Below are 15,331 nucleotides of genomic sequence, written 5' to 3'. Positions count from 1 at the left end.
ATTGCTACCAAATACTCAAGAATCAGAACATATTTTAATAAACTTTACATTCTAGAGAAATATCTGTTGGTAACTTAATGAACTTGAAGTCCATTTTTTGCACTCGAGCATTTGGAATCCCTCCAGCAACAAAAACTGGAAAGATGAAAATAAATAAGAGAGATAAAAATGATTAAACACTAACCTGCAGCCGTTCATGGTGATTGACATTTGCCAGCAATTGATGTGATTCAGAAAGGAATGGTATGCTGACAGCCCAAAAACCAACAACAGTAGCAATGTCTGAAATCAAGAGAGAATGCACATTGGATTACAAGCTAACTATTTTAAATTCAATTAAATAAGCTGAATTAAATTTGATTTGCTCAAAAATCTACTGATGTTTAAGAATTGTGGTACCAAGGGCTTTCATGAGAAATTTATGAAAACTTCTAAAAAAATTACTTAATTATTTCTTTATGATCATATATTTTCTCTGTCCACAAGGCTTTTTCCTAAGCTCCAGAGTATAGTACATTATAGTTATCCCATAAAAATACAAGTTGCAACCTTGCATGAAGGTGCACACAGCTCTGGCATTTGTAATTCATGGAGGCAATTGGTCTTGCCCACTGACATGAAAATAATGGTCCATGGACAATGAAAATAGGGCAAAAAATTACACCTTTATCCCATTACTGACTTCTTTAATGTGGAATTCTAATTTTACAATATGTGAATTTTTTTAGTGAGAGAATTAAAATCAGTCAGACTGTGGGACATGGATAAAAATTCGGACATGCTGAAAAATACGAAGTGTCTGAATTTCACAATAAAGTGGTTTGCACGAATGCTTCAAAACCACTGCTCGAAGTCCGAAGCTACACTGTCAGTCACCACACCACGTAGCCGCATATCTCACAAGTTGCCCGGGTTGCAACTGTTGTGGACGTGTATCCGTGATCACAGAATGCAGTCGCATGCTGCGAGGCTTGGAAAACAGAAACGTGAATGCAGCCAGTGCACGATCGCTTCCGTTTTACAAAGGGGATTCTAACGAAAATAATAAGCCGGGTGTATCCTAGCATTTATGCAGTAATTCCGATGATTTTTTGTCCGATTTCATTTTTTTTATAAAGATCGCAGAAAAAATTGAGCAAGAGTAAAAATCATGCACGGATAATCCGCAACCCGGATCAACCGCAGCCGGATATTAGGGAGTCTGCTGTACAATTCATTATTCAATTGTAAAGAGCTTATACATGGATTATGCAAGTTTTTCTCATTATTTAGTGTGATAAGATTTAAATTTTTATCATTTTAATGAAATTTTTTTTCAAAGTTATTCTATATTTTTTTGTAAATTTTTCTTTGCTAGTGGTACCACTTTCATCTTTTAAAATTACTTGTTTGAAATTGTAGCTAAAATTAACAAAGAAGTAATTGCAACATTCTTTTGTGTGTATTAAACAAAAATCATACACGGAATCAAGTGCATTTAAAAGTCTAAATACACATTTTCAAAATTATACCAGTTAAATGAATGGAAAAGCTAATCTTACACTTGGCAATGATGTTATCCACAAATCCCATGGCAAATCGGAATTCCAGGAACTTCTTGAGATGGTCAATCTGGAAAAAAATATCAAATTCAACATCATTCAACGATATGCATAGCTCCAAAACATTTTGGAATTAGAAAAGAGTAAACCCCCAATTAAAGATGGGTTAAATTTAACAATGGGTTCAATATTAAAGCTCTGCTAATTTTGGGTGCAACTTTTTAAAATTTCAAATTTTGCCAATTTTGTTTCCCCTTACACAAAATTCCATCAAGTAGGAATGCAATTTAATGCCTTCTTTGGTAATTAAACATATTATTTTTAATTAGCAGCATTTACACGTGCTGAAGTTCTTTAAATTGATTCCTTGTTCAAAAATAATACCGACTCAACACACAATGGAATGTGCTTTACAATTGGTAATCAGAAATGGATTGCATAATACCATAAAGTGAGAGTCTGCTGTACCACAGCGAAAGCACTACAATAATACTCTACAAGGATATGCATTTACAAGTGCCAAATGCAATCATGTGATTAGTCAAAACTGAAATTATTGTCGTCACCTAAATGTAATAATAAAATACCACAATTGCCTTAAGTTTTATATTAACAAGAATATATATAAAAATGAATAAGAATTAAGTCAAGATGGAAGTGATAAATTAGAAAATGTTGGTATAGAAAGCTCATACATTTTGTTTTCCATGTGATAAAATGACAACTTGATGTGATGGATGTAAATAAACATAAATAGTTTTTGCAAGAATCTTACAGAGAGAACTGAAATCATTACCATACTTACCAATTTTTGAAATGAGGCCAGAAGAGTAATTTTCTCACGGCGATTCCCTTGGTAAAATGCTACCTCTTCTGCACTGGCAATCAACCTAGAATTGATGTGACGGAATTCTCCTTCCAATTTTTGCTCTTTCATGGTCATCCGTCCCGTAGGACGGCGGAGGTGGGTAAGGAAAACCCCTGATGCCATCAGATACAAAATCATTAGGAAGGGGGTCTATATGAGAATAGACAAAATATAACCATTTCGGTTCAGTGAGGATGGCAACAAACCTTGGAAGTTAGCCTTTTGTTATAAGTCAATCAAGTAATTTTATTAGAAAGTTAGTTAAAAAATTTATCCAAAACTCAATCATCACCATACCTGAGCACCAATATTTGCTGTTAATCTATATACATAAATAAGGATGTCAAGCAGAGGTTTTAGGACATTTGAGTATAAGTCTGTGACAGAGTCACAAAACTTTTCCACGTCAGTGGTCAGAAGTTGGTCCGCATTGGCAATGCGAGTGTCTAAATTGCTCATCTTGTAGTACGTGAACCCACTGGAAATCAAAAAATAAATATTACATTTCATTCATATTAAAAAATAGGCATGATAGTACATGCTAGGGTAACCAAATAACAAGAAGTAGCTATATTATTGCATACTCAATAACAGCTGCAACTATACAAAATTTTGATTTTAAAATATCAAAAACTAAGATTGAATCACACAATAATTTTATGATTTATAATTTTTAATATTTTTCATCCATTATCCATTGAGAAGGAAGTGAATGAGCTAAAAAATTTGAGCTCAAAGGAAACATTTGGACTATTTCTAAGTACTTGTTGATAGCCATTATACTCACCATAGGTATTGGTCATACAGGTTACGAGTCAGCCGTATTCTTAGTCTTAATTTTAAAGCACCAATTCCGTACTATAAATGAAGAAATAATTAAAAATAAAATGCAAACTATAAGATATCAATCAATTTTTCATTACATATCTCTAGGAAAACAACCTACCTTTAAAACATTGTTCACTAATGATATCTGAAATATAAAAAAATGTCATGTTATGTTTCTGACAAAAGAAAGCTGAAAAACATTTAAAAAACAATAATGCTTAAGGATTCCGAAAATATTCCCCTTAATCAAACTCATGCAGTGGATAGAAAATTTTTCTTAGAATTTGAATGGATTGATAAATTAATCAATGGACTGCCATAAATATAAATAAGCCAAAATTACAGATACCATACGAGTATGCTAAGTATTACCACTGGTAAGCGTAATTTGAATAGATGTTGAACAACTTCAGTAGTTATCATCTCTGGCTATATTACAAGGTGAGCTCAATAAGTATTACAACACATTTTTTTCACGGCCAATTTTGGTTGAAAAAAAATTGCCATTTTTTTGCAGAACATTTTCAAACATTCCTGCTTCGTATCATACTGTTGCATTGACTTCCGACAGTTGGCCAAGCTGTTATACAGAGCTTTTAAAATGGTGACTATAACGGAGGTGCATTCCAAATGACGGGCAGTGATTGTGTTTCATTTGGGTGAAAACCAGGACATCTCAGATATTCATAGGCACAGAATGTCTACAGTGATCTGGCAGTGGACAAAAAAGCATGGTGAGTCGTTGGGCAACACGTTTTTCATGATTGCCACAAGGTCAAGCTGAACTGTCTGATTTTCCGCAAGCTGGCCACCCCTGCACCACTGTGAGTCCTGCGAAGTTGAAGCGTGAGAACACTCATTTGAGATGATCCACAGATCACAATCAAACACTTTGCAGCTCAACTTGACGTCTCTATTGGTAGTGCTGTCACAATTGTTCACCGGTTGGGATATTCAAAGATTTGCTCCTGCTGGGTCCCTTGATGTCTAACCAAAAGGAGCAAAGGAGAACCATCTGTGCGGAATGCCTTGCTCGTCATGAGGCTAATAGTGACCATTTTTTGTCAAACATTATAACAGGCGATAAAACATGGGTTCATCACTTCGAACACGAAACAAAGTGTCAATCAATGGAGTGGTGAGAAAAGCCCGCTCCCCTTCCAAGAAAAAGTTTAAAGCCACATCCTCAGTTAGTAGCACAGTGAGTCGTTGGGCAACACAATCCGTTAGTAAAGTCATGGCTACAGTCTTCTTGTACACTGAAGGGGTTATTCTGTTTGATATCCTTTCCCATGGTCAAATGATCAACTCTGAAGTGTATTGGGCAGCTCTTCAAAAATTGAAGAAACGACATCACTGTTTTCATAGGCACAAAAATTTGAACGAATTTCTCCTTCTTCATGACAACGCTAGACCTCACAAAAGTCTTCACATCCAAGAGGAGCTCACAAAACTTTGGTGGACTATTCCTCTTCATCCACCCTAAAACCCAAATGTGACACAATGGATTTCCATATGTTTGGCCCAATTAAGGACGCAATCCATGGTGTGCTACACAAATAATGAAGAAGTTATTGATGCAGTGTGATGTTGGCTCTGACATCGACCAGTGGAATGATACCGTGTAAGCATGCAGGCCCTCCCTTAAGGGTGGCGTCAAGCCGTAGCTTTGAATGGAGATTAAGATGAAAATGGTGCTGTGTAGCTAAAAGATTGGGTAATAACAAGGTGTATTTTAATGCTGAATAAAACAACCCGCTTCAGAAAAAAAAAATTGTTGAAATACTTATTACTGATTACAAAGGTATATCGAAAAGACGCAGAAATAAACCATGAAACCACCCAACTTCAGCGACTGCTGATCAGAACATAAAACCAGTTAAATATAATTTGGATCATGAATTCATAAAGGCTCTGCTCATGTCTTACAAATTCGTTCATACATTCACACATAAAACCTTAAGGGGTTGATGTATCACGTAACCACGACATTAAAAACCATTTTTGGTCATTTTATACCTTCATATATTCAAAACATCAATTTCAAAAATCTTTGCCATCCCTTTCCTCTGCTATGCAACAATGAATTTGTCATTTCCCCATTTTCCTAGTCTTTTTATCTCACACTTTTTTTCAATTTGGTATCTGCTATTTATGATTACAGGTTATTATCACTTAAAATACTCAAAATTTTAGTTACAGCTAAAGAATTGCAAAATTATACTCACAATAGGCATGGCTGCAAAGAATTTAAATAGACGTTTCCAGAATAAGGTCCTATCCATTCCAATGACGGCACTAAAATGAAAAATAATACAATTAAATTTACAGAAAATACTATCAATAAAAATTAGCATTTCACAGGTGCATTATCCCTTCTTTTGAGAGTTTTAACATATCATTCTTCATGATGATATTGTTTAAGGATAAATTCTAGCGGTTGTCTTCAGGGTAAAGTACCATTAGTACGTTTATTGCACTAAAATTACAAGGGAACTCATATTTTCACTTGTATATTCAATAAAGGAGACAAATTTGTGGGGTGAGAAACCAAACGACTAAAATATTTCAATTACATCCCCCTACTTCAAGGGGGTAATCTGGCCTTTGGTAACCAGATTGAAATCTTCAAATTCTAGGAGAGATAATTGTTTATAATATTCCATATATGTAATTAGTTCTCATTGCTCTTGCTGTTCAGTGAAAATATTGATTGTTCATTATTCCTCTGAATCTGACCTGAGAAAATCGAAATATACCTACATTAACTTCACCCCCATTCACAAATGTCATTTGCACGCAACATGCTACAAAAATTGTGAAAGGCGAGGATGGCTCAATTTTTTTTTCAAATTCCAAGAGAGGGAGAGAGAGAGAGAGAGAGAGAGATAATTTAAGTGGTGTGGAAGTAAAATGTGTTAAATAAAATATCAGCTTGATCGCACAATATTTCACATGTCCCCTGAAAAGTAGGCAGAATTTGTTTGCCGTGAAAATGCTCAAAAAAACTGAAACTTAAATGAACACATTAAGAAACTTTTGTATCTATGGACACTGTCAGGGGTGGTCTGGGGTGATTGAGGGCCCTCAGCTGAGGCTCATGATGACCTTACTTGGGGATTTGGGGGCCAACCCCAGAAAACTTCAGGAAATTGCATGCCTGGAAATGAATTTCGACACTGTTGGGGCCCTTAAAATGACATGTAAGTTAATAAAACAAGCAATATCACATGAAAATATACCATGAAAAGTGAGAATTTCACAGCTCATACAATTTAATAACGTATTATTGTTCTTTTATCGATTATTAATTGAATTTGTCCCTTGAAACTGTGCTGAAATCTAAACTACCTCAAAAATAACCTTTTTGAATGATTCTTTCAAAAAAGCATCAAGCTCTCTTTTATCTTCTGAAACCTTTATTTTATTTGTTTTTTTACATTATCTTATAACATTGAGTACTACATATGCATACAGTGTTAAGCAACTAATGCAAATGTCAAATTTTATGATTCCAAATTTTTTTATTACACCTTTCATATAAGCTTAACTATTGATGTGAACATTGTGGGGGGGGCCCTTTTTATGACTATGCATGGTGCCATCGGCGATTGCCCACCAGCTGACCTGGCCAGACCACCCCTGGACACTCTAACGATAAATATGTGGCAAACACTTCATCTCCATCACTGCCTAAGCAAATAAAATCAACAGAAGAAGAAAAAACAATAGTAATTTAACACAATTTTTTAGTACCTGCATCATATGAAGCGGTGCTGACATATACTCACCTTTCCTGGCTGAGCGTCTCCATCACCTGCATAAGACCTTTTTCAATGACCCTGACTAGGCCCCTTCTTCTTAAATGACCAACTAAACATTTAGTTCAAAGTGCGTTCTCTTAGCACATGTCACCCAGACAGCTCTTGAAAATGACATGTGAAGTACATTGAAATTGGTTGAGGAAAATTATTAACCCTTAGAGTGCCGGGCAGCGGTATTGCGCTCCTTCTATCTCTCGCACTCCTCCTATCTCTCACGCTCCTCCTATCTCTCACGCTCCTCCTATCTCTCATGAAATGTGCCCCAGGACACACTTCCTGCTATGTCTCTTTTAATTGCTGATAGTTCACTAATAATTCAATAGCCAGTATTCATTTTATTTTAACATTAACTATTTTCTTTTAATTATAAAAAATTAACTCATATTACCAAAAATTTGTCAAATAATACATTAAAAAGGCGAAACCACATATAATAAAGATTTCTTTAGTAGTATTTTAGACCTAAATTTTTTCCTAACCTACCGCAAAGTCAGCAAAAATGCCTCGGCAATTTTAACATAGTACCTGGAAAACCGGTTGGCACTCAAATGGTTAAATAGCATTGAAAATTATAAATTTCCACCCAGACATAATGTTTGGGGGCATTCACCAAGTACATATTGCCCTAATTCCCCCTGTTTCCAAAGAAAACAAATCCTTGAAGACTTTTCATCAAACAAATTAAAGAGCAATTGTGAATTTTGGCAAAACATCACATTCATCAATGGTTGCTACCAAAGCAATAAATTAATTAAAGTATACCGGGACTAGCCACGGTGATAACTTTTTACGGAGTCACCCGCAATGCACAAATAGTGCGAAAAATCCACAGAGGAAAAATCATTCGCCTTGACCGGGATTCGAACCCGGATCCCTCGATTTCCGGCCGAGTGCTTTAAGCAGTTAAGCCACCCCTGTGGAAATTTATGGAGAATGACGCCTTGGTAGCTTAACTGGCTAAAGCACTCGGCCGGAAATCGAGGGATCCGGGTTCGAATCCCGGTCAAGGCGAATGATTTTTCCTCTGTGGATTTTTCGCAATAAATTAATGATCACTATGATATAGTATGTGTAAGTAATCCAGTAAAATATCTAGAGAAACCACATAAGAATGTATCCCAGGTTATATCAAATATTGGCTATACATTGGCCCAATGCTGGCTGCGTACTCTGAGTGTCTGGCCAGCATACATCCTACATTACCGATATCACTCCTATGTTCAACCATCCCTGGGCCTAGTGATGTAAGAACTTTCAAGAGACTTCATAAAATTCCAAAGAACCAGAACTGAAGTTGTTTTATTTTTGAACACTTAAATTTGTTCTGATTGATTCAGAATGATTTCGGTTAGTATGAGCTATCAGTCTCTTCTTATTTTTTCACCACATTGGATATTATGGTACACCAGAATTTTGGAGAAGGGTCATCTGCACAAAATGCTGCTACTTGCAATATCATACAAAGGACCAAGGACAAAAGGCAAGAAAAAAAGTATGGTGGAAATGTCCTAGAAGATTATTAAAGCTCACCAATTAGATATACAGAAAAATGTGATGAGGTAGACACATAAGACTTCCTGAAACAGAAAGTAAGCTACCTCCAAGGACTGATTAACTGCAATACAAATATCATTAAACCTGTCACTCTAGGAAGAGAGGATTCCACAGCAATACTGTCCAATCTCACCAATTTCCTGACGATATCTAGATTTTAAAGGACAAATATGCCACTTAAAATCTGGGTGTCATTTACAGGGCAAAGAAAATCTATGAATACTTAAACTTTTCTCGGGTTTCTGCATGGGTAAGATATTCGAAGAACGCTGACGTTTCGGATTCCGAGTCGTCACCTATTCTCAAGGCTACTGAATGAATACTTGAAGTGACCGTTTCAACAGAGATGCAATACTGCAGGCGAACTAGCAATGCTGTGCCTACCGGCCTGTGATAGACCGATTTGTTCATCTCTACCACTTCCTCAGTGCGAGTTTCAACTCCATACAGCTAACAAATTATTTTTAACAGCGCCACAAGCTGTGTTTTTGTTGTGTGTTATAAAAATGGAGCATTGGGATTTAGAGCTATGCTGTGTGATAAAGTATTATTTCAAACTTGGTGAATCCATGAGTGTGACTTTTGAAAAGTTGAAACAGGCCAATGGGGAACCTAGCTTGTCAAGAGCACAAGTTTTCCACAGGCAAAAATCATTTTTGGGAGGCTGACAACACATTGAAGATGAACCTTACTTAGGAAGACCTTCAACTGCAAAAACTAATGTAAACGTTGGAAGTGTGAGGGCTCTTGTGAGCAAAGACCGTCATTTAACATTAACAATGATGAGAGAACAGTTAAATTTAAACACTTTCACCATGCATCAAATTTTGATGGACAATTTGAACATCCGAAAGATTTCTGCCAAGAGTGATTCATGCGAGACCAGACATTGCAGACAAGTGGATGCTACACCATGACAATGCCCTGTGTCACACTGCAATTTCCATTGGTGAATTTTGACCTCTAAATGCATTGTTGTTGTTCCTATTCACCTGATTTAAGACCATGTGACTTTTTTCTTTTCCTGATATTGAAATATGTTCTCAAAGTACATCATTTTGGAACTCTGGAGAACATTCAAAAGACTGACGGACCCGTTGAAAGCCATGCCATTTCAAGACTTCCAGCTCTGCTCCCAAGAGTAGGAACAATGACTGTGCCGGTATGTAGCTGCCTAAGGGAACTAGTTTGAAGGGGTTAACAAAATTGTTTGAAAAAAATAAAAACTTTAGTTAGTACAAAATCAGCCTCATTACTTTTCTAACACACCTCGTATATGTATGCCCGTATTGGCGCAGTTGTTCCTTGCCCTAGGAAATTTAGTGAGAATTCTCTGTGAATAGATGGCTGGGAAACATACATTTTTGCAAATTAAATGCTGAAAAAGGTAAGAACCATTGTTAGATTTGATGGAACTTAAAAATTGGGAAATCAGAAGGTAAAAATGGGGAAGATATCACTTCACAAGATAATCCTACTAAGAATGCATGTTGGAGAAAGATGACTCATGAAAGGTTGACCATTCAATTCAAAATAGAATAGACATTTAAATTTATTGAAGGAAGTCAGGACGTCAAGAAAGAAAGAAAGTGGCCGACATATTTTGAATTAACGACAAACAATCCATAGCATTAATCAGGCTGGATCAATAGCGTAAATAAGAGGGTGATCGGAGTGATCAATCATCTCTGAAAGGCTTGCAATAATATTCAGAAATATTGTTTATATACCTAAAACTTGAAAATGGCACAGTTTTTGGGGCACAGTTCATCAAAAGGAGCATAATAATGACTTTAGAACGTAGCTATAATCTGGTCGAAAGAGTTTTGGGGTTTTTGTTTTCCTGGCGCCCACAGATAGTGCCTTTCCAGGTTCATAAAGCCCAAATTATAATCCTACTTATGCCATAGGAGCAACAACACTTTCAATCAGCATCGAAGAAATAGGTAAATATACCATCATATCGACATGTTTTATGAGTATGAATTCATAATTCAACCTTAAGGTTGAGAGTCATAGGCAGAATATATCCAAGTTTAAAAACAATTCAGGATACAAATAAACTAAATTATTTCGAAAAATGATCCACCACAAGAGTGATCACTACACCAGTAAAGATATGAGATGGACAAAACACTTTCTCATTCAAGTGAACGTGAAAGATATTGTTCATCACGGCTGATAAACATAGCATGTGAGTACACGCATGAACGCAAGGAAAAATGGTTTCAAATAGTATTCGTTACAATAGAATGTTTAATTGAATATGAAAACAACTATTGTTCGAAATAAGATAGACAATTCAAAATACAATGGACAATGAATGGCTGCGAGCCTATCTTTTTTTAAGGTTCACATGAACTCACTCAGAAAAACATTTACTATGATACGGCTATAAAAATTATGAATTAATGTTTCTCATACCTCTCGATGAGTGTGCCATTCTGAATCATCCATAAATCGCATAAGGAACGAGCGACGAGGGAAGCAGCTACAAGCACTAGATAGCCAGTCTCCGGAGTAAACACACCAGGAATTGAGATGCGAAGAAGTTGTCTCAATTGTCGAAAAAATTCACCATCGACATGAGCAGATTCCTTTTTTCCACTTTTCTAGGAAGATCATGAACAAAATAAGTACAACTTTTTGTGATAACTACCACGAAATGGGTACATTCATGACTCTATAAACAATTAAACTAAGATTGAATAAAATGTGGAAAAGCTATCATTTTAATACAATCCATTGGTATTGAACTGAAGCCGAATCAATAACATATCAATGAATATCTTACCTCACCCACTAAATACTGCACTTCCTGAGAACCCGGCTTCCTAAAATATCAATACACATTGGCTCAGTTCATAATATCATACTGATGATGAAATGAAAATAAGAGAAATACTAATTGTTAGTGCTACAGGCAAGTGTCATATACCGAGTACTTCTGCTATTCTTTCTGCTCCTCCGAAGAAGTAATAGTATGAGGGAAAGCGTCGCCGCTCCAGCAATATTTTTCCGAGTCGCAAATTTACTAAGAGCTAGCGCCATGCCAAATAGCACTCAGAGAGCGAATACAAGAAATTTTAAATTAAATTAGTTTGGGTCTTGGGGTTATCAGGGGATCCTACTTCAAATAATGCTTGTAGACAAACGATATTACGATACGATGACAAGGCTGGAATTCGAAACATAAATATCGATTGGTTGCGAATGAAGTCGACAGTATCGATAGAATCGACAGCTATATCGACTGTAATCGGCTTCCTTTTAGCGCCACTTTCAAATTTCAGTTTCAGTGATTCAAACCAAAGACCGCCATGAACAACCACTCAAGCCCGTGAAATGACATGAAGTTTAATGTATATTTTAACTATCAAAATATTTTTTCCACAACACCAGATAATTTTTTCCCACCCTGGGAAAAGGGATAATTTATTATCCCTTTACTATTTAAAAGAGATTTTGGTGACTACCATGGATTGTCTTCTTGAACATGATGATTTGTATATTACAGTTTATCACTATCTAATAATTTTTTTTATCAACATCTGGCATTAAATTACTCTCAGGATTGGTGGCTACTTATGATGATTAACATTTAGTATCCTCCTTGAGATTTAAGAACTGAGAAGCAAGCAAGCCCATGGAGCTAAATTACTAGTTAAGGACGTACCTAGTACACCAAGTGCTCTCAAGCTGCTTTCATATGGTCCAGCATTTCTTCATGTGTTGTTGGCTCAATGGTGCTCTGTCAGTAAATCTCGGTGCAGTGTGGCTTGAAGCAGTGCAAAATTTCAGCTGGAACATGCTAAACTGACCTTCCAGCACCTCTCATAGAAAATTGGATACTATATTTATATTTTGTAAAACATGATTCCTCATTGTAACTTTTGCACACATTTAAAAAAAAATTGTAAGTTTAACCCCTCAAGCGCGGCGGTTATTTAATTAAATCCCATCTCAGCGGCCGGATGAGATTTAAATGACTTCGCCTTTTTGGCATACTATCATTCAATAATATATAAATTTCATAATATACGATCAGTATCTTTGAAAATTTTTGCAAACTTGCGTAACATAATGCGCTACTATATAATAATTTTTCCTGCGATTTGAAAAAATATTTATTGTTTTATGTATCTCCTTTTATGAACTAATGAATAAATTTTGAATTTTGAAAGATTTTTATTTGGTTTCGAATAAGCTACGAGATCTCTAACATTCCATGCATTTAAAAAATACAATTACATGATGTAATTTAGTTATTTGGGGTTGAAAATTTCATAACAGATTGGATACTTTTGATAGGATTACCCGTTTCGCCTACTTGAAAATTTACCACTCCGCCCACTTTTCTGACTTTGTTCCATTATTACCATATCATTTCATATAGGTAATCACGTGCTAATGTTTCAAACTTCAATATATGAATATTCAAATGATTTACCTTAGAAAATCTGCTTTGTGTGACATGATTTGAAGCAATCCAAACATAATCCCACTGCTCATTTTTCACACCAGTACACGCAGTCTCTTCATTTCCCATATTAGGCACAAACTGCACACCTCCTTTGAGACTTTGATTTCTTCCCAGCTGCAGGAATTGTCTTTAGGTAATATATTTCTATGAGTCTTGATACTAAATTGTGTATTGAGTGACGGCCATGTCCAAACAGTTCGTATGACGTTGGATATTTACAAAATATTACCTCGAACAATGGCATGCGAAGTGATAAGTCAAAGTTTTATACGTGTTTTTCCTATGAACAACATATGAATTTAGGACTGCCTCATTCAATAGTCTCCTAAATAACTTCATACACCACTTGTAATGGCTTTTTCTTTCCATTAGGTACGAATGCAATAACAGGTCCTTGAAATTAAGCCCACCAATGAATTTACTATAACCTAACCCACAAACAGACTTCCGAGTCTCTTTTTTGCCTTTCAATACTATTCCCTTTCGTAGGATCCCCAATTATATAAAAATACCGCAGCACAGGAAGTACACCCGATGAGAATTTCAACACACTGCCTGAAAGCACACCACACAGCATGAATGACTCTAGTGGACTGAAGCTCGTGGTTTAAAAGCTCCCTCAAGAGACGAGAAAATATCTCGAAGGGGCCCTGGTATACGCTGACTGTTTAGATGGAATCTTATCTTCGTTGATAACTGTCCAGAAGAAATAAATTTAAAAAATGCAGAGCGAAGCACATGGCCCCTTCGCTTAGGACGCTAAGGACTAACGAGGCGGACCAAACACACTTGGGGCTCGAGGTGGCGACAAACAAGGAGAAGACGGAGAGAAGGCATTGAGCTTAGAAGATACCGTATCTCAAGCTAAAGTAGCTGACCCTTGTTGACGTTTCTCAAGCAGAATAGGCGGAAGTTTTCATGACAGAACAGTTGAAGGAAGGCGTTGAGTTTTTGGACCGAAGTCGTCAACGTGCTGGTTTAAAACGAAATTTTATCGAAGCATTTTTAAAAAAATCTTGAAAGGATAAAGCCGCTATGAATATTTTATTGGAGAGGAAAAACATTTATTCAAAAGATAGAGTAATTAGTTTTAATTAACATACAATATCTGGCGGAGAAAAAATATTATATACAGTGGGTCAGGAAGCGTACTGGGTACGCATGACGTCAGCATACGAAATTTAAAGGGTGCGTACTGGGTACGCATGACGGCGTTGAGGGGTTAAGGGGGGAAGGTTATACTTGAAAATGATGTGAGGATTAAATGTGTGGGCAGGGGCGGATCCAGGATTTTTTTCTGGGAGGGGCACAAGAAAGGCCGTATCCAGGATTTTGTTCTGGGTGGGGCACAAGTATACCTCGTAATACAAAACGAATGCAACGATAATGGGACCGTATTAAATATCATGCATATTTTTGAGGGTCTGGGGGGGGGCACGTGCCCCCGTGCCCCCCCCCTGGATCCGCCTATGTGTGTGGGTATGCGTTCCGGTACATAAAATTTTAGTTGTTAGGCACTGGCTTGAAGCCCCTACACATTATATTTGGCAAACAGTGCCACTCTGTGCTCAATGGATATGGAAGCCTTGCTTTTCACAGAATGGTTTGATGCATTTGAAGGCTCCCATAAGAGCACATTTTTAGATACCTTTTTTCCTAGATACATTTTTAGGTACTTAAAGCCACAGAGCAACAGGAGTAACAAAAAGTTGGGTAGCCTGAAAGCCGCTTGTCAATCTATGTCCCCCCTGGGCCAGGACGAAGGAGATTTTGCACCACTTCCTCACCTCTCGATGGACCGACTTGTTCACTCAAAATTAATTTTAAGCCACAGTTTAGATCATTGATTTCTGAGATGTATCTACATTTTAATGTCTATCAATAATATTCATGGGCATTAAAATTTAGGTAAATATCTAAAGAGGTTTTATTACATGAAAATTAATTATACTCTCGTTTGAAATATCCTCTCTCTTAGGTAGAATCTTATTACTCAGCCATACGAGTAGTAATTTCAATTTATGAGAACATTGGCTATCCAAAATGATGTGTGACTAAATTTTCCCAGGACTTTTGATAGGGCTTCTGATATTTCTATGAGTTTTTAGCCTATATTTGTTTTCTTCCACCAGGAATTCAAAATCCTTGAGTAGGAACACATAAGGTTGTTCCAAGACTTCAACCATGTTGGTCTGAAAAGGATCCACCAATCTTCACCCTAGTCTTCTCTTCG

The 15,331-nt window shown here is 36.4% G+C and overlaps 1 protein-coding gene and 1 non-coding gene across 2 annotated transcripts in view; one reads left to right on the top strand and one right to left on the bottom strand.

Moving 5' to 3' along the window:
- LOC124166920 (ATP-binding cassette sub-family D member 3) overlaps positions 1-11,800 on the bottom strand; it is a 28,946-nt gene extending 17,146 nt beyond the window's left edge. The window contains exons 1-10 of the mRNA XM_046544638.1: positions 11,554-11,800; positions 11,410-11,449; positions 11,040-11,227; positions 5,466-5,535; positions 3,356-3,382; positions 3,197-3,267; positions 2,707-2,887; positions 2,347-2,559; positions 1,542-1,611; positions 185-282 (exon numbers count right to left, since the gene is read on the bottom strand). Coding sequence (XP_046400594.1) covers positions 185-282; positions 1,542-1,611; positions 2,347-2,559; positions 2,707-2,887; positions 3,197-3,267; positions 3,356-3,382; positions 5,466-5,535; positions 11,040-11,227; positions 11,410-11,449; positions 11,554-11,666 — 1,071 coding nt within the window. The 5' untranslated portion in view covers positions 11,667-11,800. The remainder of the gene's footprint in view (positions 1-184; positions 283-1,541; positions 1,612-2,346; positions 2,560-2,706; positions 2,888-3,196; positions 3,268-3,355; positions 3,383-5,465; positions 5,536-11,039; positions 11,228-11,409; positions 11,450-11,553) is intronic.
- Trnas-gga lies at positions 8,000-8,072 on the top strand. Its single transcript has one exon. It is a non-coding gene; the product is annotated as a tRNA-Ser (tRNA).
- Positions 11,801-15,331: the final 3,531 nt, after the last annotated feature.

Source organism: Ischnura elegans, chromosome 1 (genome assembly GCF_921293095.1).
Source record: "Ischnura elegans chromosome 1, ioIscEleg1.1, whole genome shotgun sequence".
NCBI classification, from domain to species: domain Eukaryota; kingdom Metazoa; phylum Arthropoda; class Insecta; order Odonata; family Coenagrionidae; genus Ischnura; species Ischnura elegans.
Note: the sequence above shows the minus strand (reverse complement) of the source record. Positions and strands in the feature narration are given on the sequence as shown.